This window comes from Metarhizium album, assembly GCF_000804445.1.
Source record: "Metarhizium album ARSEF 1941 chromosome Unknown scaffold_1, whole genome shotgun sequence".
Lineage (NCBI taxonomy): Eukaryota > Fungi > Ascomycota > Sordariomycetes > Hypocreales > Clavicipitaceae > Metarhizium > Metarhizium album.
Genome location: NW_024467575.1, coordinates 861,912 through 883,169, shown reverse-complemented (window position 1 = coordinate 883,169; position 21,258 = coordinate 861,912). Strand labels below are relative to the sequence as shown.

Genomic DNA, 21,258 nt, shown 5'->3' with positions numbered 1-21,258 from the left:
AGCATTACGACTTCCAATTACGACTATATTCCTGGTCCCGGGACTCCATTGGCGCCGTTGACGCATTTCTCGACCTGCCAATAATTGCAAAGGTACGGAGTACAGCTCTGTGGAATCGCCGCTGCCCTACACCAAAATTCCCGCCACGAACATACAGTAAACCGTGTACACAGTTTCCGCGATGGATGGGTGACCAACCATCTACTCGACAAAGGTTTGCTTCTCCTTCTTGAGTTTCTCGACAAACTCAATCGGGACCTTCAGCGCCTGGGACACAATATCCGGAGGTGTCAGAGCGAGCCACTGGGTGAGGGGAATGTCGGCGACGCGATCAGATTTGTAAATCTCAATCCAAATCAGATCCTCTGTCTTGGACGTGTTTTCGATGTAGTGCCTGAGATTCTCGTCAACCCATCGATGCTCCTCAACAGGATACACCCTCCAGAGTGGGAAACCCTTACCCGGCATTGTCGGGAAAGACGGCAGTATCACCGGCTCTGAAATCAAATGTTCTGGCATTCGCGCTGCCAATGAATGCCGTGGCTCTGCCTGTCCCCCGGTGGAAGTATAGCCATTCTTCAGCCTATAGCCAAGAGTGTCAGCAGCCCGTCTTTATGAGCCGTGGTATTTGGTCAAAGGGTCTGGTCGCTCATACGTTTGGGTGCCAGTGAAGCTCCCGCAGGCCACCGGGCTTCAGGGTCACAAGTGCAGCTGCGATGGTCTTGGAAATGGGGAAATTGGTCGAGTCGATCTTGCGCAGCTCGCCTCCCTGGCCGCCAACTTTCTCAGCAGTGTGCTGGAAGGTACGGTAAACGAAGGAGCTATTCCCCGATGCAACCGGGGTCACGGCGCCGGTGACATTCTTCTCGCTGACGGTGGCGTTCAGTATGTATGGATTGGGTGAGGGGAGTCTGTCGAAGACGGATTCGGGAACTCCAAAGTTTCGGGCCAGAATATCCTTGGGGGTATGGGCCAGCCAGTCGTCGATATTGAACGTGGTTCTAGAGTCAACTCAGCCCAAGTGTGTCAGTCATGTGTGTGTCCGACACTGACATACCCGACCTTGTCAAAGTCGCCCTCGTCAAACACAAGGAGGAACTCGTTGTCGTCTTCAAGGCCCTGAACCGTGTGGGCAACACCCTTGGGAAAGTACCAGACGTCACCGTAGTTCAGCTCTTCGGCCTGATATTTGCCGTCCTCGTCGACAGCAGAGACGGTGATGCGTCCCTTGTACACGAATCCCCACTCAGCCTAAGGTTTTTACATTTTGTAAGCATAGTATCTTTGAGCTCAGTCGACGGGCAGCTGACTTACCACTCGGTGCCAGTGGAGTTCCCTGATTGCGCCCTTCTTCAAGTGCTGCTGCGCGCCAGAGATGTCGTGACTTTGAGGTAGATCCTGAACAACCTGCTCTCGGACCCAACCGCCCTTGAGGATTCTCGTCTTCGAGTCAGAAAAGCTCCACTTCAGGTTCGGAACGACTCCGTTATCTGTCGACTGTCGGCCCAGGTTGTCGGGGTTCTGCAAGTCAAGCTCGTGGTTGGTGCCGCCTGGGACACGATTAGCTTGACGGGGAAGTACGATTTCGGCAATTCTCGACAGACGTACCGTTGATAGGACCTCCCTTTCCAGTTTTGCTAATTGGGAGACCCTGGTCAAACTTGTCACCATCTCTGTTCTCCAGTCGAGGGGCAGCCAGGGCCGACGCTGCAAGGCACGAGGCTACAAGAGCCGTTGCAGAGGCAAACTTCATAGCTGAGAATGGCGGCTAGCTGGGCAACGATGGCTCATCCGACGACTCGCAGCGAAGTATGTACTGCCGGAAGCATCCTTTTCCAGCGATGCTAACCCACCGTCGTGCGTTGGACTATTTATGTTTTGGCCGTTTCCATCAACGACAACAAAGCCGGGTAAATGATGGGCAGAAACCAAACGTCGCGGCTTATGGCGCAAGGATTTCCATCTAAAGCACATTTCGATCTGCGCAGACAAGCATTCACTCCATCGAACCCAAAATTGCGACATGCACCCCAAGCCGTCCTGTTCAGCAACCGATGGCCCTATTCCCCTCTTCCCTCCGTCTAGCTGCAGGCAATACAAGTCGTCCAGCCAGCCAAATGTCTCACTTTTTCTCTTTGTAAGCCAACCCAAAGAGCAGTAGCGGACTCTTTGTGTATTATAACCTTGTCCTCACAGTTGCGTCGCCCATGGTGTAGTGGCCGTCGTGGCCTACAGCTCTGGTTGTAGGACTGGATCACGCCATTCGGCCGTGCCATTACCTTAGCTCGATGGCATCCATTTGGTGTTGATCTCTCCTCCCCGATACTACCACTTGTCGAGTGTGCACGAATTATATGACTCGGACGCACATTAGTACGCGTAAGGGGGAACCCCAAGTTCCAATTACTCTCATCGAGGATGCAGGCGTCGGCACCAACCGTTGTCGCTATCGGCACTGCGCGAGCGAGCTCACAGCCGACGAATTGCTCCGTTGCGGTTAGGCAATTTCAACGAAAAGACTCCAAGGGCTACAGGGTCAAGGAGGGATGAAAGTCAAGCGGCTATCTCCCGTGGCCATGCGTGCTGGATGGTGTGCTGACGGAAATAACAGACACAAGACTATGCCGACACATGTCCAGTCGGCCGCTTGCTATCCGGATCAAATTGTGCAATTTTAATTTCTAGCTAGGATGCTTTGAAATCTTACAGCCGGCAGGTACGTTGGCAATTCCCAACGTGCCCTACATTACTGCGGTCTGGCTGAGGTCCTGTTCGTTGCCGTTGTAAGCGACTAGGTTCACAGTGTTGTCCGCAACACCGCTCGCCTCGTCCTTGGTCCCCAGAGCAAGGATTCTGGCCTTCAGCTCCTTTACCGTGTTGATGTTTTGGGCCACGGCCAGATAGGCAGCCAATCCTTCAAGTACGAGTCTGAAGTGTTTGTTCAATCACGGCTTCTACCATGAGGGCGAACATGCCGTTTGTTATACAGTTCCACGCCGGCCCTGGACGCTTCATGTCTTGATGTCGCCAAGAAGCACCACTGTAGGATCGGATGCAGGGTTGCGGCGTCGAGCATGTGCGCGTCTGTTCTCTCAGCTTCAACATTTCGGACCAGATGGTTCGTTTCTCCATCCGTGCATGCTGCCACTCCCACGGACAACACTTATGCAGCAACAGTCAGGTCAGCAAGGTCGAGCCATGGCCTGGATTGGATGTGTGTGTTTCTGAAGGAGACGGTTTCAAGCTTCCCTTGAGGGGCAATGACGTAGGGAGAGGCACGACGCACGAGTGATGGCGGGAAATGAATGATGGCATGGTGCATGAACGAGGCAAGCATAGATGCAAGACCGTCTGGTTCTCCATGTTCACTGGCGGCGGATGACTGTTGCTCCGACGGCAGTTGGATTTGACGCGACGTAACGGGAGACGCCACCGATCTGTGTCCATCCATCACAGAGAGAGAGAGAGAGAGAGAGAGAGAGAGAGAGAGAGAGGCCTGGCTTGCCTATCCGGGAAGGTGTCGAGGTGCCAATACGTGTCTCGTCATCTTGACGCCGTGGACACGGCCTTGCAGCCATCCGTCTATGATCTGGAGTCTGGACATGGACCAAATGCTTTACAGTCGCATCTTGAGCTTATTTGCTCCGGGCATGGCAACCCGGACGGCCGCAATTGCAACGGCCTCAGGCACAAATGTCAAGCCAAGCCAATATCGAACCATCAGGGTCCTCCCCTCTCACGCGCTGCCCATGTTACCATGTACGTACGATGTGGCCAAGAATCAGGCGCAGATTCAAATTTTCACCTTGTTTCCGCTGCGCGTCAAGCCTGATTGACAAACCGCACTCGCCATGAGGACGTCCATACCAAGGCACCTGGTGGTGTTGAGCCCGCTCGCGTTTGCATTGTTGGGCGGCACGCACACGACGGCCCCGGCAGCGCGAGATGAGAAACCTCTCCAAAGCCCCGAGACGCGGAACGCCTCATCGGGAGCCCAAGACCATGGGGTTTGTCGAATCTGCCTTTCATCCTTGAGCTCTACCGAGCCGTCCTGGCCACCGCGCACCCGACACTGACCCCTTGGTCTCCGTCCAGCCGCAGCAATCCGTAGTCGAGATACGCCGCGTCTACATCACGCTCGAGCTGGCATCTCCCGTCGCCGCAGCATCGCGACATGACGTCGAAAAGGAGAGGCTGCTGTCAAGAATGGCCCGAGACCACGGAACATGGTCGCCTCACCACCCGCGCCACCGGCTCCTCGACGCCCTCCACGGCTTCTCCAAGTATTACGAACAGCAGCGCGCCGAGGTCCATCGCCTGCGCGGCCTGTACGGGCAGGCCTCCCCGTCCCAGAAGCAGGTACGCCCCCCCCCCCTTCTCAGACCTATCGAGTCGAGTAGCCAGCCGCTGTGGCCGTGCGCGCCGGGGCGGGAGGGAGCCGCGTTGACCGTGGCCGTGCCGTCGACGCGGAGCAGTTTCTAGAAAAGCACGTCGCCTACTCGTCCAAGTTCAAGAGGGTCGAGCAAAAGCTCGCCGCGAACCAGCACGTCTGCGACGACATCGTCCAGGCCGCCCTGGCATTCTACAACATTGGCGCGGACGAGCTCAGGCGCCACGTGCACGACAGCGAGGCCAAGGGCCGGCGCGCCGACAAGACGTCCGTCTCCCAGTCGCTCAAGCACATCGTCCGCGACTGGACGGGGGAAGGCGACAACGAGAGAAACGCAACCTTTGCCTGCCTCGTCAGCACCCTCGACCGGCTGTTTCCCGACCGCAACCGCAACCCCCTCCGGGACCACGTGCGCCTCTTGCTCCCGGGATCCGGGCTCGGCCGGCTCGGCCACCACATTGCCCAGCTTGGCGGTAAGTCGCCCCGACCTCCGCTCGCCTTTTGCGTCTTCCTGGCGGGCCGTTTTACTGAACCAGCACAACACAGGGTTCCAAGTCACCGTCAACGAGTGGTCCATGTACATGAACGCCGTGTACAGGTTCCTCGAGGCCCGGGGGTCCGCGCTGTCGCACTCCTTCCACCCCTTTGTCGACAGCTGGTCCCATCACGTATCGGACGACGACATGAACCGCGCCGTGCGCTTCCCGGACGTTGCCGTCCGCCCGGGCACCGTTCTCGCGGTAGAAGGCGACTTCACCACGGCCTTCACGAACCAGTCGGCGCACTACGACGCCGTCGTGACCTACTTCTTCATCGATACGGCGAGGAACCTCATGTCGTACTTTGACACCATCAGCCGCGTCCTCGACAAGGGCGGCGTGTGGATAAACCTGGGGCCGCTGCTGTACGGCACCGGCCCCCTCGTCCAGCTCAGCTTGGAGGACATCCTCGCCGTCACGAGGGAGATGGGCTTCCGGTTCCTCGAGACGGCCGAGGTCTGCGGAGACCCGACGTTTTCAGAGCCCACAGTGAGGAGCATGGAGGCCGTCTACAGCTTCGACCGCGTGGCCCTGACCCGGAGTGCGTACAGTGCGCAGTTTTGGGCAGCCACCAAGTTGTAGGCAGAGCGGGCAAGCGGGCGGCGTGACAGGCAACGGACGGATCGTGGGCGGGGCATGTTCATTTCGAAAGAGCGTTGGCCATGCTGTATTCAGCCTGCTGCTGGCTATGTACAATCTAGAGACGACGCTGTCTCTCCCGTTCTTTTACAGTCCACCACTCGCTACTCATCAATCATCATCACTGGACGGGGTGTCCGGTTATCGGGTTGTCGCCGGGCAACTTGTGCAGAGGACCGTTGAATCCAACCTCCTCCTGGGGAGGCGACACCTCGACTGGCTGGCGCCGCGAGTGGCCGGGCCCGTCGGGACCGACGTTCAGGCTGCAGCGGGCGTCGTTGACGCCGTTGGGGCCCGTACAAGTCTCGACGGCGCGGTCGAGCGCGCCCTGGTCCGCCCATCCGTTGAGGAAGTCGCCGTGCAGGCCGTAGCCAGTGGGGTCGCCCATGGCCCAGACCCAGCGGTTGAAGTCCTTGACCGCTCCCGTGTTGTAGAAGAACTCGAAGAACACCGAGAGCACGGCCACGGGGTGGGATTGCGGGCATACGCCCGTGTTGTAGTCGCCGATGGCCGGGAAGGCCATCTAGCCGTGCACGGGGGCCGCGAGTTAGTCTAGTCCTCTGCGAGACGCAAACAGACAGGATGGCACGAGATCAGCCCACGTACATGGCTCTTGTGGTCGCGGCTGTCCAGGTTCTTGCCGTCCCAGCAGGAAGGGAAGAAGGTCTCGGCCCTCATGCGATCGCACTGCCGGGCGGGCAGGTAGGGCGTGTCGCCGCCATTCGCGCCCAAGCAGACGTGCGAGATGGCCCTCTGCTCCGGGTTCGAGTGGTTGTACGATCTGCTCCCGACGCTGTCAGCCCTGCCGAGACAAGAGGGGGCGACGGCTGCGCCATTCGCCTCTGAGACCGTGTACCTCACCTCAGAGCTGGATCTCCGACAACCATGCGCAGCCCCTTGGGGGGCGCCCTGGCGTGTGGTGAGTTTTTGCAGTTGCTTCTGCCGGGCGCATAGTCGCAAGCTCGATCGATGTAGTAGGCAGCCTTGCCCGTCCCCATGTCCATGTCAGAGTTGCGCGAGCACCAGCACAGCAACGCAAAGCAAAGCAAAGCAAAGCAGTTGTTTTGATGGGTGGTGGCGGCGTGCCAACCAAAAGGAGGAAACACAACGACAACGACAACGACAACAAAAACTCACAATGCCCTGCATCTCAACCAGCTCAAACTTCCCATCGTGCCTCTGGTGGTACAGCTGCGGCTGCCAGTAGTTGCTCTTGTCGAGAGACTTGTCGCAGGTCGTGGCTTTGGCGTTGCGAGCCTGCTCGTTGGACAAGTCGAGAGCAAATCTGGTCCCGCCAACGACGGCGTGTACGTGGGAAGAGATGACGCCGGGGGAGACGATGGGATCTCCGCGGAAAAAGGTCAGCGGCGCGCAGTTGACCGTGAAGACCTGGGCGAGACAGCCTGCGGAAAGGGCCGAGACAACGACGACGCCCGTTGTGAAACGGATCGACACCATTATGAGAGGCTGAGCAGCGACCGGCAGTTGAGGACTTTTTTTTCTTTTTATTTTTTTTTTTTTGAAAAAAGGGGGGATAATATGTCAGGCTTGCTGTGTGTCTCTCACGGAGTAGAGGAGCAAGAAGGTGGGTGTTGTATATATAGTTCACACGCCTTAGACAGAAGCTGTGCCATCCATCATTTAAACCTTGTTCCGTACAGACGGTATTCGTCGAGAAGGCAGGGGGAAAAAGAAAAGACTGAAAACCAAAGGCGGGCTTATCATACCGCATCGCCGATCGGGCCAAGCGCTGCAAGTATTGCACGACGTCTAATTGGTAGCCAGGCGGTAACTGATCTGATATCTCGACTCTCTACATAATGAGAAATACAGGCTCGACAGCATCACGAGGCCTGTCTGCCATGCTAGTCGTCAGCGGCGTGTCTGCCCGTCCGGACTTGCAGGATTTTCCTCCGCCGGCGACGGCTGTCCATCCAACTTCCCAAAGGAAGCACCCAGCCCCGTTTGCGAAGCGGGTGAAAAGACAAGGTCTCTGTCTAGGATGCCCAAGAAGTACCGCGTTGAGGCCGAGACTAAAAGGTTGGCACAATCGTTGCGGGCCGGGGAGTCTCGGGGACGCTGTGGCAGAGCGCAGTAGCGAGCAGATGGTTGTGTTGGAAAATTCACCAAGGCCGCGTTCCATTCCATTCTGGCCAATACGAAAGATTTCTCGCAGTATTCGACGGGCATGTCGTCGCTCCTTTGTTGTCGTGGCCAGAGAAGCCAGCCTCCTTTTCATGCATGAGCTCCCCACCGGGGATGCCATCTTGCTCTGGGATGGTCCGAGGTGGGTTTCCACGGATACAAGTCGCAAAATACCGGGGGCAAGATTGGAGTGGTGGCACTATTCCACCTCGAAGGGGGCCGTGGATGTCGATTTAGAGCAGCCAGTCATGTCTGTTCGCGGGGTTGAAACAATTGAAACAACTTGCAACGCGGGGGAGATGCTGGCGGACAGTTGCGTCGTGGCTCTGGATCTGGATTCCAACCAACTACATGTCCGGCTGTGAATTTATGCGAAAGGCTCGTGTTCGCAGTCAAGACCGGAGGAGAAGGGGATACTGGGGAGGAGTTCAGCCAACTCTCCCGTCGACTCGCATACATCATCAATCCACGACACGGACGACGGACGATACACGCACCCAAGTGCCACGATGCCAACGCGTGGGATCAATACAGCAAGCATGAGCATGGCAAGACTTCAAGCGCCTCCCATCATCCATCAGGCCAGATCAGAGAAGCCGCAGCGCACCAAGTGTTGCGTGATCTCGGGCGTCCGGACGCTCAGAGTCAATGGCATAGCGTGAAGAGTCGGTGCGCGCAAAAAAGCACGTCAACCAGCGACGGCCTGGAGATGGAGAATTGGGCGCTAGTAGTCGACCACGAGACCTCGATCTGGGCACCATTTGCCGGGAAGGGCCGACTTGCGAGTCTTTGTACGGCCAGACTTTTGCAGTTTGTGGTCGCATGCGCCGAGTGGCCGAGTTGCCAACCAACTCGCAAGGCACGTATATGAATGTCCTCTCCTCAGCCAAGCGGCAGACACGTGAAGCCGAGTGAGTACCTTGGCGCCGAGGGGGGACGAGGGGGAACAAGGGGGACAGTGTCGTCGCGTGGAGACCCCTTTTACGTTTGCTCGTCTCGCCCTGCCTCCGGGGCAAGGGATGCCATGTTCCAAGGAGGTTTGGCAAAGTAAAGAGTCGAGTATATCAGACGACGCCCCAAGGAGGCAGCCGCGGCGACGTTCAACACCGCGCCCTGGCCCCCGCCCTGGCCCCCGCATGTTGGGTCTCGGCTTCCTTGCCGGGCAGAGCAGCTGGTGGCGTCTGGTGGCGTCTGTGGCGCGGCGGCTGCTGTTCCCGCATCTGCACTGGCAACTTGCCCAACTCGGCAACTGCCAGGTGGCTGGCGCGTCCAACTTGCAAGTGGCAGGCAAGTGGCAGGCAAGTGGCAGGCAAGTGGCAGCATGGCCCTGAGCTGTCTGGTCTAACCTCCTGCCGGCGCTTCGGGGTTCCAGAAGCCCACACCGAGGCAGAATCAAGTTAAGCCAGTTTGAACAGGTGAGCTACATCTCGCTGGCTCGAGGTTCCAGAGTCGACAGGTCGAGAGTCGAGAGTCGACACAGCCAATCGAAAGCACGCGAATCCGCATATCCTGCGTGCTTGTCGTGGGAGCCCGACAGCCCGAGAGCCCGTTATCACCGACGCATTAGTCCGCGGTGGGGAAGACGTGTTCGAGTCGTTGTCGCGGCCAGCGAGTGCTCGCATCAACAACCTGCCGAGTCCTTTCTTCTCCCCCTTCTTGGCCGAGTCATTCTTCCGTTTAGCAGTGTTACACACCTTGGCATTGGCGTAGCCGCGACACGTCGCCCACCCACAGGCTGGCTGCCTTTCCAAACAGACAGACTGCTGCTCGGCAGAAGACGGGCTCGCCAATCGATCCGCGCCATGCCATATACCATCCCAAGCTGTGCGCCGCGCATTCGGTCTGCATCGCGACTTGGCCTGCCAAGCCTCGTGGCTGGCTTGGCGTAGAGGGCCTTCCCAAGTCTCGTCCCTTCCGACCTCTGCGTCGACGACGACCGCTGCCACGGTGTCCTTTCCAACCTACCAGCAAGGACAGGAGACTGGTGTTCGTTCCTGTCGGGGCCCGGGGCACGAGGGAAGACAAGGCCTGGCCTTTCATGCATCTCGCCCAGCGTGTTGCCGAAGCACTCGTGGCAAAATAGTATTGCTTCAAAGTTCAGCTAGGTATCAAATAATCACCACACCCATTTTCTTGGACAGCCTTTGCATCATGACTTTCAATTTCATCACCTACTTCTTCCATCATGTCAAGTTATGCTTCTTTCTCCCGTGCTTTCGTCCGCAGTCCGCGAACTAGTCGAGGGTGACGCAGTCCATGTTCCAAAGTCCCGAGCCGGAAGCATTGCTTCAAACATTCCGTCAATTTCCGCTGGTGTGCGACCCTTCATTTCCGGAACGTGAAAGTACGATACGACGCCTGCAACAGCGCACAGACCGGCGTAGACGAAGCCTACCTTGGATCTCAGGTTGGCTGCGTCGGCGTTGTACAGGTAAGGCGAAACGAAGCCAGAGACCGAGGCCGCTGCACCCGTCGTCAGCCACCCGATGCCCTGCGATTTTGCTCGCAAGTGTAGACATGACGTTTCTGCACCAACCGCATACGAGGCCGGCCATGCGCTGATGCCTGCTACAACCACGATGGCTATCATGCTGAACGTGGTATATCTAGATACGGCGCGTCAGCACTGTCAACCACGAGGTGATTTTTGGACATGGGTGGCAAGTACGAACTCGGTCGTCGGTTTCTTGTCCCATATGCCGGAAATGCCCATGGTAAGCCATAAAAAGGAGACTCCAAATAGACCCCAAACAAGGAGGCGCCGCCGCCCTACCCGGTGCAAAACCCATATACTGGCCATGTTGGCCAGGAGACCACAAACAATGCCGACGATCAACAGGATGACACTCACGTCTGCTGACACGCCAATCACTTGAAAGAAATAACTAGCTTTTGCCAGCAAGGCGAGGCCCAAGATTTGTGGCAACGCTCCAGACAGCATGATAATCAGGGTCCTCCTCAGGTTGGCACGCTTGAAGCAGTCAATATATGTTGCCTGGGTCATCTCCCGTTCGTGCTCGATATTCCGTCGAATTGTCTCGACAGTTTCATGGGCATCTCCGTCCCGGGGCTCTAGTCGCTTCTGTGATTTGTGTGCCTGAGCCATCTTGTTCTTGCGAACAAGATATGTAGGACTCTCAGGGATGCAAAGCGCCACAATCACGGGCACCGCGGAAAACGGCCACTGTGATGCAAAGCCGACAGCGTATCCGTCGGGCATTGCCATGAGTCCGAAAATAACGGAGGCCCCAATCAGTTGACCTAGCAGAGTGAACATGGGGAAGAATGCCAAGACCGGACCCCGAAGACTCGGGGGCAGAATCTCGGACATGTAAGTATGTGTTGTTGTCGTGACAATGCCAATCGTAAGCCCTTGAAATGTTTTGCCCCCCAAGAAGACGCCGCGTCGTGTGCCAATGTCGGCCGGCATGTAGGACACATAGCATATAGCAACTGCAATCGCGGACAAGAAGCATCCGATAGCGATTGATGCCCTGCGTCCCACCCAATCTTGAATTTGACCGCCGGCAATGGCACCGAGGATGGATCCTCCAGGACTCGCCAATGTCCACAGACCTAACCATAACGAGGGGATGATCCAACGTCCCTCATGCTTGGATCCAAAGTCCCGTCTATTGACATGAGTTATTCAGGTATTCGCTCGGTGGCACGGTAGCCAACAAGCAGGTCTCGGAAAGCCAAGGTTTGCAAAACGTACTGGAAGCTAGGCATGGCAGACGTTGCGCCAACAATGACGTAGTCGTAGCCATACAACAAAATGGTCGTAGTCAAGCCAAGACAACACCAGACAACATTCCGGTAACGCTTGACGGATTGCCATAGCGTCAAGTTGGCGGCTCCATTTCTTTCGAGGTGGCGAATACGCTCACCCTTCTCCTTGTCGCTGTTGCACCCATCCATGACGACGGTGGTGGATTGCCCTTCCGTACTCGGCGACAACCCTTTCCTCCTTGTTTTGCGATAAGATGAGGCAATGGTGCAAATCAGAGTAGTATCGACCTAAAGACAACAAAAGCCGCCACGTAAGTTAGATCCCGGACCGCCAGTGTCTTATAGCAAAATGGACTGGGCGCCAAGGAATGGTCAAGGGAAGGGAGGGGGTGATGAGCACGCACATATCACATATCCAAATGTAACCAACCAACCCACCGGACCATGCAAAAAAAAACAGGAATCCACTGCAACTCTATTTCAGTCACCCCGGCACCCGGATTTCAAAAACTCATTGAGCATGGCGTTTGCCCAGCGGTAGCAGCCTCGTATGTTGGTCGCCAGGTGTGTGTTCTTTCAGACTCGCCAGGAGTGCGCATGAATGCCCAGTCCTCATTTGCAAGTTCCGACCGCAGTGCCACCTTGTCCGCCAAGTCAGCCGCTCGCTCATGGTCAATGTCACGTCGATGACGAGAGCGTGCAGTCGAAGCGAGTGAACGTCGCAGTCGAGTGTCGTTGTCGCTTCGAGGACAGTGAACTGGTCCGCGGAGAGCTAGCTTCTGCATTGTTGCAGTGCAAAGGGCCGGGAAAGAAGGTCGAATATTTCCTTGCCGGTGCCGGTATCGGTATCGGTATCCGCGAGGTCGTTTGTTTGCCTTGGTTTGTGGGTGTTGGTGGCCAGTGGATTCTGCCTGGGTGGGAATCACGTTACCGGCAGACGACACCAGACCGGCGCCCTCGGAAAGGTTGCTCGGCACGTGTGGGGTGTTGTTCCGACTCGAGTGCGGGCGAGGGACCGGGAAAAAGAAAGGCCTGCAGCCGACTTGCATCGTTGACGGCGTTGTTTCATTTGGTGACGTGGTGATAACCGGCAGACAGCCGAGTCGCTCGTTCATGTGAATAACCTTTCTATAATGCGGCATTCGCCGAACAGACATCGGTCGCCCCTGCCACGCTGCGTTATCGTCGAAACGGCCTCAGGCAGACATTCAGTCAGCTTGACTGCCTCTGCCTGTCAGCATCTAGTTATATTTTCCTGGCTTCCCAACATGCATTGATCTCTCATCAGCCGCAGTACGGACCGCCGAGGTGTTCAAGCGACCAACCACTACCCTACCCTGTATGACTTACCATCGCTGATCCGTTTGTCACATTCAAGCCACGAACCACGATTTACCGACTTGTGCCGCATGCGCCGCCCGGATTCAAACTTCGATCTACCTGGCGTCTGACATGAGTCGCCATCTTCCAAGAGATAAGAAATTCGTCCGTCACCACCCGGTAGTTTGGCTCCACCAAGTCTCTGCCGTCAGGTTCCCGCAGCGCGGCAATCACAATGCCCTCGTGGGGGGTCTCACTCGGGATCTTGTCCGCTCATCGTCCAACGGCAATGACAACGCTGGCCTTGCTACCCGTCGTCATACCCGCGGGCTATGTCCTGTACACGGGCTGGACTGTGTATCGCACCACCACCTCGGTATCTGGCACGCTTGTGCCTCGCCAAGCCACATCCGCCTCAAAGACGTCGCATCCAGCGGAACCGCACAGCCTCGCCGCCGAAGTTGGAGAGAATCGGTGCCAGTGGGTTGTGACGTATGAAAGAGTCGTCTCCGAGCCCTTACCGTTGCCATGCCTCGACTATCCACCGAAGGAATCGCCACTGTCATCAAAACCTGCAGCTCAGCCTTCAAGGCTGCTACAAGAAGTGTCAAGAAGTATGCAAAAGGCTTTTCGCTGGACTCCTCAAGCAGCCATTATCCGTGGCGCGTTGTCAGAGCCACTGAACAGACGCAGCTTCGACACAGCATGGATTGACAATCTGTGCTTCAAACCAGGCGACGTCGTGAACGGTGTATACAAGGTGTCTTGTAGCACGACGGACCAGGCGACGGGATCGGAGCGGGTAGAGCTTCTCATTGACACCCCCCCGTCTTACAGAGGCCCCAGGGTTCGTGGTCTGATCCTGGCTGCTATAGAGCCCGCCTCTCCGTCCATGAACTCCGATGACAAGGGACCTGCCGGAGGCAGAATTGTGATTGTCAACGAGACGTGGATGTGGCGGCTTGCAGATGAAAAACCCACGCTGCTTGAATCTTCAGTTGGGAGGTGGCTCCATCGTCTGCTGGCTGGATGGCTTGTTCTCAAGGGCGTTTCCGGCGCTTGCAGGAAAAGGGAGGATGTTGTCCATCTGCCGCCGGTCATGTTTCGTCTGGCAGGCTGAGCCGTGAGGCCCGCCAGCATGGGCATCGCGGAACATTTGGCCACCTGAAGCCAACAGCCCGTTCTGCAAGTTGGCGACATGGTGCGGGGCTCAACTCGGGTCTCGCAGGGTTCCTTTGCATGAAGATGCGTGCAATGTACGGACGGAGTAACCAGTTGAAGCGTGGCAGCAAAAAGGTGGCACTACTTTTGGTTCTATTTTTATGTTGATCTCATCGTTCCTCCTCCATGTTGTAGTAGGAGGCCGTGGTTTCGGGCGGAGTCGGAAGGGGCGACATGGACAAAAATCATGCCACGCAGTCCCGGACTCGTGGGTAGAGGGTTATCATGATTGAGCACCAGTTCGGACAAGAGTCGTTTTAGTTGATCGCCAGCACACACGAGCAGCCTGCCAGACACTGCACCACGAGTACTAGGCAATGCAGACACACCCCTCTGACGAGTTTGGTTCGACGTGGCGTGGTCCCGGCAAGTTTGATGACGATGCTGCCCGTCGCGTCGCGGTAGGCGCGGCAGAACGTCGTGAGAAGCATGAGGCGATGATGGACGGGCCGTACATAGGCGCAAATCAAGGACTTGCCATCTACGGCAAGCAAGTACACGCATGCAGCACTTTGTATAGGGTCGTGCTATTCGTGCTACCAACCCTATCTATTCGTGCTACTGCAGCTTGATTTAGCCTAGTGACTAACTGCCTACACCCTACTATACATTTTTACATACACCTATATAGTTGCGCCTGCTTTTTAGAAATTTAATTAGTGTTTAAATTAAATCTATTATTTTTTTAATAACGCAAGCCTAGGCAAGCGCTAGCAGCGCTTAAATTGCTTAAAAACGCAATTTCTAGTGTTTTTAATAAATGTATATACATTATAGGCTGTAATTATTCTGCTGCCTAGGCTGTTAATTATTCTGCTGCCTCTAAGAGCGCTATCTAGGCTCCTAAGGGGTTATCTATTAAATCTACAGCAACCCTAATACTACTGCTTGCTTTATAGCTTGTCTACTTGTTAATTAAGGTTATATATTATTTATAGCATTTATTAATTACTGCCTTAACTATATTGTAAGTCTTCTTTATTGTTGCGTCTTAAATTATTTAACTAATTTGTTTTATATTGCTATATATTATATACTTAAATTAGTTTGTTAGCAACCTTAAGAGCCTAATTAAGGCCTTTAACTTAGCTATTAACTGCTATTATTATTAGAATTTTAGTGTTATATATTTAAGAGCAGTAGGCAGCATTTTTTGTAATTAATTCTATAAGAATAATAAATTTAAAGATATAGAGCGTTAGAAGTCTATAAGTTAATATTAAGTATATTTTCTATAATAAATTAATAGAGATTAAAACTAAGACTTACTAGCAGCTTTATAAGCTACTAATAATAAGAAATATTGCTTCTTTTTAAGAGCTATTATACTTATAGCTTTAATAGAATAATATATATATAAAGCAGCATAAATTAGTGTGTAAAAGAGCAATTTCCCTTATAAAGTTAAAGCTATTTACCTTTATAATAATTAGCTTCTGCAAGCTTATACTAGCAGGCTAAGAGATTAACAGCCTTATAGAATATTTATATAGGTAAATTACTAAGCTATTTGCTATGCCTATATATATTTTGCTGCTAAAGCTCTATTATAGCTGCTTTTTAAGAATGTTTATAATTTTTTTTAAGAATTATCTGCTGAATTAATTAAAAGAGCATAAATAGATTGCTATTACTAATATATATATAGAATTTTGTATTATAATATGCTGCTTTAATTAGACTTATAGTTGTATACTTAAAATTCTAATAAAATTAAGTATAATAATAAGCCTACTACTTATGCTAACTATAATAAGTATTCTTAATGTAATTAAGAATGCCTTATTGCTGTAAACTATATATATTCTTTATCTAGTTCTATATAGAGTTAAATGCTTTAATTTCTTATGTATAGATAAGTAATTTAACTACTAAAGTAAGGCTATTTAGGCATTTATTAAACGCCTTAACTTCTAGGTTATTATTATTATTATTATTATTAGAAGGTTTTTAATAGAAGAGGGTTTTTACCTTTATATTTATAAATATATACTAAATATATATCTATTACTATATCTTAGGGAAAACAACTTATAGAGCGTTTTTAAGTGCTTTATTAAAGTTAGTTATAACAACTTTAGGCGCCTTAATTTTATGTTAATTTTATATTTAATTAAGGCCTAGTAAAATCTATTAAAAGGCAGGTTTATCCTCTTTTATTATAAAGGCAAATATAATATTTGCGCTAGAGTTCTAGTCTATAATAGTAATTACCTAGAATAGGTGTAATTTATAGCAGTTAGTCTTATAAGTATTATCTATATAGAGAACTTAAGGGAAAACTTTCTATTAATTAATGCAGAACTTATAAGTCTAAACAACTAATTCTAAATAGCTCTTATTATTATATTTAATAATATATAGTAAATCTTACTCTTTAAGAAGCTTAACAACTTATTATATTAAAGAAAATTTATTAAGCTTCTTTGTATAAGCTTTTGCGACTTAGTTGTAGAGGTCTTTACAGCAAAAATAAACCTCTATTTCTTCTCTTTCTACTGTATTATAAATAATATTACTTATCTTACAAACTAGAAGAGCTTAGTGTTATATAAAGTTTATAAAGTGCTCTATTTAAGTAACTATAAACCTTTAATATATTAGCTTAGCTAATAGGTTAAGAAATTAACTATAATTATACTAATAATATATTACTTTATAAGTCTAAACTTAATTTATATTAACTATTATAGTTACTAGCTAAAGCTTAAACTTATAGTTATTCTTTTTAGTAGCAGCTTATTAAATTCTACTTGCTTAAAATATTCTTCTAAAGCTATAATAGCATAAAAAGCTACTATACTAAGGCTACTGCTTTCTGCTAACTTTAATAAACTTAGTTATAGAGCTTTTAATAAAGGCAGTACTATTTGCTTTACTCTAATTCTATAAATTGTTAAAAAGGTAATTAAAGTTGCTATAAGCTCTTAGTAGTAGTATTTTAGAAATTAAGCAGCTAGAATCTTTATTATTAAGCAGCAGCTTAGAGTTATTAAAAGAGGGTTTAAGCTGTACTTTAGGGAAGACATTAAAACTTATAAATTTAGGTAGATAAGTATTATCTATTAAAGATATAAGAAAAGCAGTATTTTAGCGTAATTATAGAGTTTAAAATTAAGCTTAATATTATACAATTTAGCAATATTATTATAGAGTTGCAAAAAGGCCGCTTAGGCAGCTACACTCTATTTTTTTTGTTGTTATAGAGCATTTTCGTAAGACTCTGTAGTTGCTAGGGCAATGTATGTAAAATTATATAGCGGGGCGTGGCGGGTCAGGGTGTAGGCCTAAAATTGGGGTGGGGCGGTAGCACGAATAGATAGAGTTGGTAGCACGAATAGCACAGCCCCTTTGTATGTTAAGAGAGCCCCGGTTCATGATGGCCCCGGGGGAGGGGGGTAGCTCTCCACTGAGGCAAGTCTGGGAAGATACTTGCCTACCTGGGCAGGGAGCCGATACGGCGTAGATGGATGGGCAGATGGCTATTGGCAGCGCCGAGTTGGCGATGTCGGGCGAGCGCGAGCACGGCATGGGAATCGTACAGGCACCGAGTCGGATGTTGCTGGCTGGCTGCTACACACGCAGGCTTGGCCGTCCAAGGCACGACGGCGCCATGCGATGGGGCTCGCCGGACGCACTCTGCCATCTACGTGCCATGTGCCACAGACATTGCCGGGCGACTTTACATACGACATGCTCCGTACGACTCGCGTCTGGCGTTTTGTTTTGGCTCATTCTGGGAACCCGCCCCGGGGGGGAGGAGGCGCTGGGCATTGAAACGCCGCCGTTTCAAGGCTCGGATGTGGACGGAAGCAGGTGTCAAATTGGCTGGACTAGACGAGACCGGGAACGAATTAATTGATGGAGCAATCGATTAATTGACTGATTGACTGATTGATTGACCGACTGATGGCTGATGCAGGATAAGTCACTGGCCGGTGGGTTCGGAGCGGAGCAGCGTGCGCGGCGGTGCTTTGAAACGTCGAAACGGGGCGGGTGGCGTGCGGCAGCTTGGAAGAAGTACGTAGCCTGGCGGCTCCGAGCCAGCCATGTCCCAGTTCCCATGCCAGCTCTGCCCGGCAACTGGCCCATCGGCCGCAAGGGCTGGAGACCCGGTTGTCTGGCCAATCAAGTGCTTGGGTGAGGGCGCCAACTCTGCGCCGGCCATGGACCCTGACTCGCCCGCACTGCGTACGTGCTCCGGATTGGCTCTCGGTACGGAGGACATGGACGCTCGCTCGTACGTTGTCCGTAGAAATGTGGCCCGACGGAGTAGGTAAGCAACGGTTGACGCATGTGCGTGCGCATGTTTGCATGGGCATGGATGGTATGCGTGTACATGGGCAATTTCTTGCCGCTTGTTTATTAATAAACACGCCTGGCAAGAGTCAAGACGAGGCCGGCAGTTGAAGCGAAGCCGGTGGCGCCGGCGCGGCATCGGGTTGCAAGACTAGCCCATTCAGGCTGTGGCTTAGTAACTACCTAGGTGCCTAAGTTGGATACTGGTACGCAAGTACCCAGGCACCCAGGTAGATGTGCGTAGGTGGCTTTGTGGGTTCGGTCATTGACAAGGAGTGCGTGCATTGGGCGATGGAGGGTGGCGATGCGATGCGGTGCGATGCGATGCTATGCTATGCAATGCAATGCAATGCAAATGGGAGAGAGCAGTGGATTGCTTCGATTGTTCGACCTGTTGAGGCTCTTTTTTCCCTCTTTCTTTTTCCCTTGCCCATCCCCTTCCCCTTCTTCCCTTCTAGAAGCAAGTGGTTGCATTCGCAGAGTCGCACACATCTGGGCGACGCAACCGCTTTGGGCTGAGACAGGAAGCCGCCTGGGAATCAGGGCGCTCCCCCAGGCCTCAGGGTCAGGGCGTTCCTCACTCTCTCAGAGGTCTCCCTGCACGTGGGCGCAGCGGCCAGACGTGTGACATGTGAGGGCTGTCAACTTATGCTTCTTCTTAGCGCCAAGCGACGACACGACACGACACGACACGATGCGCAGACGGCAGACGGCAGACGGCAGACGGCAGACGTGGGAGTGACTTGCATGCCATTGCCACCCACCGTCGACGTTGCTGTCGCAATTCGGGGGGGGGGGGGGGGGCGGCGACGCGGCACAAAGTTTAAAGCGACCTGGACACACGCGATACTCGCGTTAGACTGCCAGGACATGGTATTCATTCACACCGCCAAGGCAGATCTTTGTTTGTACGGAGGCCTGCTGTATGCTGCTGCCATGCTGCCATGGTGCCGACACGGCGGCGAGCGACTGGCTGCTCGACTCTGCTCGCGGAGGTGCAGCAGCTTGCGTCTTCACATCCGTCCTTGCGCACTCGGCGCCCAAGAGCGAGGCGGCGTTTGCTTGGCTGGGCTTGGCTGGGCTTGGCTAGGCCTGATGCGTTGTGAAAAGAGAAGAGCTCGCACGACACGTACGTGCTAGCACTGCGACTCTGTGCCCCTTGGGCCTTGGCTACGGCGTGTAGGGTTTAATCGTCATCCCAGAGCCGGCCGGGCCCCTCGCTCCGTTATCTCGCCTGTTGCAAGTCCTGACGCGACTAGCTGCGCCGTGGGCCTTGGCATCCGACGTGCTGGTGACGGATGCATCGTGAAAGTTGGAAGTGCGCTGCCACCGCCGCCCGCACAGGTGCGAATGGAGGCGGGAGGAAAGGGGAAGAAAAGATCGCCGTTGAATTTCGCCAGCATTTACTGTCAAGGTTGACGCAAGAAAAGGGAAGGAAAGAAAAAAAAAAATATGCACCCACCCCCCCAAGCAGCATGGCGACTCCTCCGTGTCGACGGCTTCCTTGCACGTCCCCCGGAGAGAGGCTCAAACGGCAAAAACCCGACAGCGACACGCAACGCAGGCTTCCCGCGCCGTTGCACCATCCACCATCCGCCATCCACAACCCTGTACAGAGTACGGAGTACGCTTTGATAAACTCTGCCCCCATCCATGTCTGCTCCAAACAGAAGTGCCGCCGCACACTCAGACGGGCTTGGCGGCCCACCCACCGGCCGGGACGGCAATCGAGCGGATGGGAGTCAGGGAATCCTGGGACGCAGATGGGGGGCCGCAGCCTGCCCCTGCCCACCCAATGCCCTCCCATGCCGGATCGTGGCGGAGCCTTGGGAAGCCGCGCCTGTCGACTATTTCCGCCTGTGGATCAAACCCAAGACTGACCGCCAGTGTTGCGTCCGTCCGTGACGACTGGTCCGGTCCGGCCAGGTGCAGGCAGGCAGTCGGCAGCTGTAGCTCCATCCATGTCCGCAACTCCAAGCGCCGATGAAGCACGATGCGTCCCAGGACTCCAGGAACGTGCGTGCACCCGTGGCCCCGACTGCCTGGCAAACTTCACACCACCAGACGCATTGCTCCGTACGTACATCCTTGCTGTATGTGGCCTTCACTCAGATGACCAGCCGTCTCCAGCACGCACCAAGATCCTCATCAGTCGCATCAGTCACCCCGTTGCTCTCTCTGTCTGTCTGTACAGCCCCCCCTTCTCCCGGGTTCATCGGAGAGTCTTGGCGCCGCGCTGTTGTTCCCCTTGTCCAGCTCCACGTCCGTGTCGTCTCGCAAAGGGGAACAAATAAAAAAAATATACTAAAAGGGCCCGGCCGCTCCACCCCTGTTGAGACACGACAGCACCGTGGGTACCGCCGAGAGTAGCGTAGGTTTGCCTCCTTACTCCGTCCATCCGTCCATATGCAACGATGGCAAACCACTAGCAGATAACAGACTGCCGGGCAATGGTGGTGCTCAACACTCTTCATGTTTTATTTTCAGTCAGGGCTCCTCCCGCCAAGAGCAGAGCAGGCGAAAGAAGAAAAAAGGAAAAAAGGAAAAGGTCCAAAGCACATACATCCACCCCCCCTCTCTCCTTCCTTCCTCTCCAATCCATTGTTTACTGGATTCGTAAACGAGAGAACCGGCCCTGTCAACCAGTCTGTAGCGTGGAGGAGATTTGCTCTTTTCCTTCTAGCTTGGTTCTTCATCATCATCATCGTCATCATTATTATCATTATTATTTTACCATGCTCGCTCTTCACCGCCAGCTTGCAGGGCAAAGCCGTGGTACCGCGTGTCCTGCTTCAGTATAAACGACTGATTGAAGGGCCGTTGCGTTGCCTCCCCGGTGGGGTGGGGGTGGTTTTGTCCCTTCCCTTCATCATCTACGTCTTGTCTTCTTTTGCCATCTTTTTGTTCACCCCCTTCCCCCCACCCCCTTCTGTCTTCTCCTCCTCCTCTTTATCAAGGACTATAGAACTCTTT

At 53.2% G+C, this 21,258-nt stretch overlaps 5 protein-coding genes across 5 annotated transcripts; 2 read left to right on the top strand and 3 right to left on the bottom strand.

Moving 5' to 3' along the window:
* Positions 1-201: 201 nt before the first annotated feature.
* Positions 202-1,753, bottom strand: MAM_00252 (Bicupin, oxalate decarboxylase/oxidase; the record flags this gene model as incomplete). Its single annotated transcript, XM_040819051.1, has 6 exons — positions 202-394; positions 462-583; positions 656-1,001; positions 1,058-1,251; positions 1,315-1,550; positions 1,609-1,753. 6 exons carry the CDS (start codon positions 1,751-1,753, stop codon positions 202-204), a joined length of 1,236 nt encoding a protein of 411 aa, XP_040682316.1.
* Positions 1,754-4,206: 2,453 nt separating this feature from the next.
* MAM_00251 (N2227-like protein) lies at positions 4,207-5,511 on the top strand (the record flags this gene model as incomplete). Its single annotated transcript, XM_040819050.1, has 3 exons — positions 4,207-4,359; positions 4,401-4,863; positions 4,937-5,511. The coding sequence occupies 3 exons, from the start codon at positions 4,207-4,209 to the stop codon at positions 5,509-5,511; spliced, it is 1,191 nt and encodes a 396-aa protein (XP_040682315.1).
* A 178-nt stretch (positions 5,512-5,689) lies between these two features.
* MAM_00250 (uncharacterized protein) lies at positions 5,690-7,026 on the bottom strand (the record flags this gene model as incomplete). The annotated part of the gene is made up of 4 exons (XM_040819049.1): positions 5,690-6,091; positions 6,175-6,349; positions 6,430-6,551; positions 6,706-7,026. 4 exons carry the CDS (start codon positions 7,024-7,026, stop codon positions 5,690-5,692), a joined length of 1,020 nt encoding a protein of 339 aa, XP_040682314.1.
* A 2,875-nt stretch (positions 7,027-9,901) lies between these two features.
* MAM_00249 (General substrate transporter) lies at positions 9,902-11,634 on the bottom strand (the record flags this gene model as incomplete). The annotated part of the gene is made up of 4 exons (XM_040819048.1): positions 9,902-10,176; positions 10,246-10,319; positions 10,386-11,345; positions 11,432-11,634. 4 exons carry the CDS (start codon positions 11,632-11,634, stop codon positions 9,902-9,904), a joined length of 1,512 nt encoding a protein of 503 aa, XP_040682313.1.
* Positions 11,635-13,054: 1,420 nt separating this feature from the next.
* On the top strand, positions 13,055-13,885 carry MAM_00248 (uncharacterized protein; the record flags this gene model as incomplete). The annotated part of the gene is made up of 1 exon (XM_040819047.1): positions 13,055-13,885. The coding sequence occupies one exon, from the start codon at positions 13,055-13,057 to the stop codon at positions 13,883-13,885; it is 831 nt and encodes a 276-aa protein (XP_040682312.1).
* Between the last annotated feature and the right edge of the window lie 7,373 nt (positions 13,886-21,258).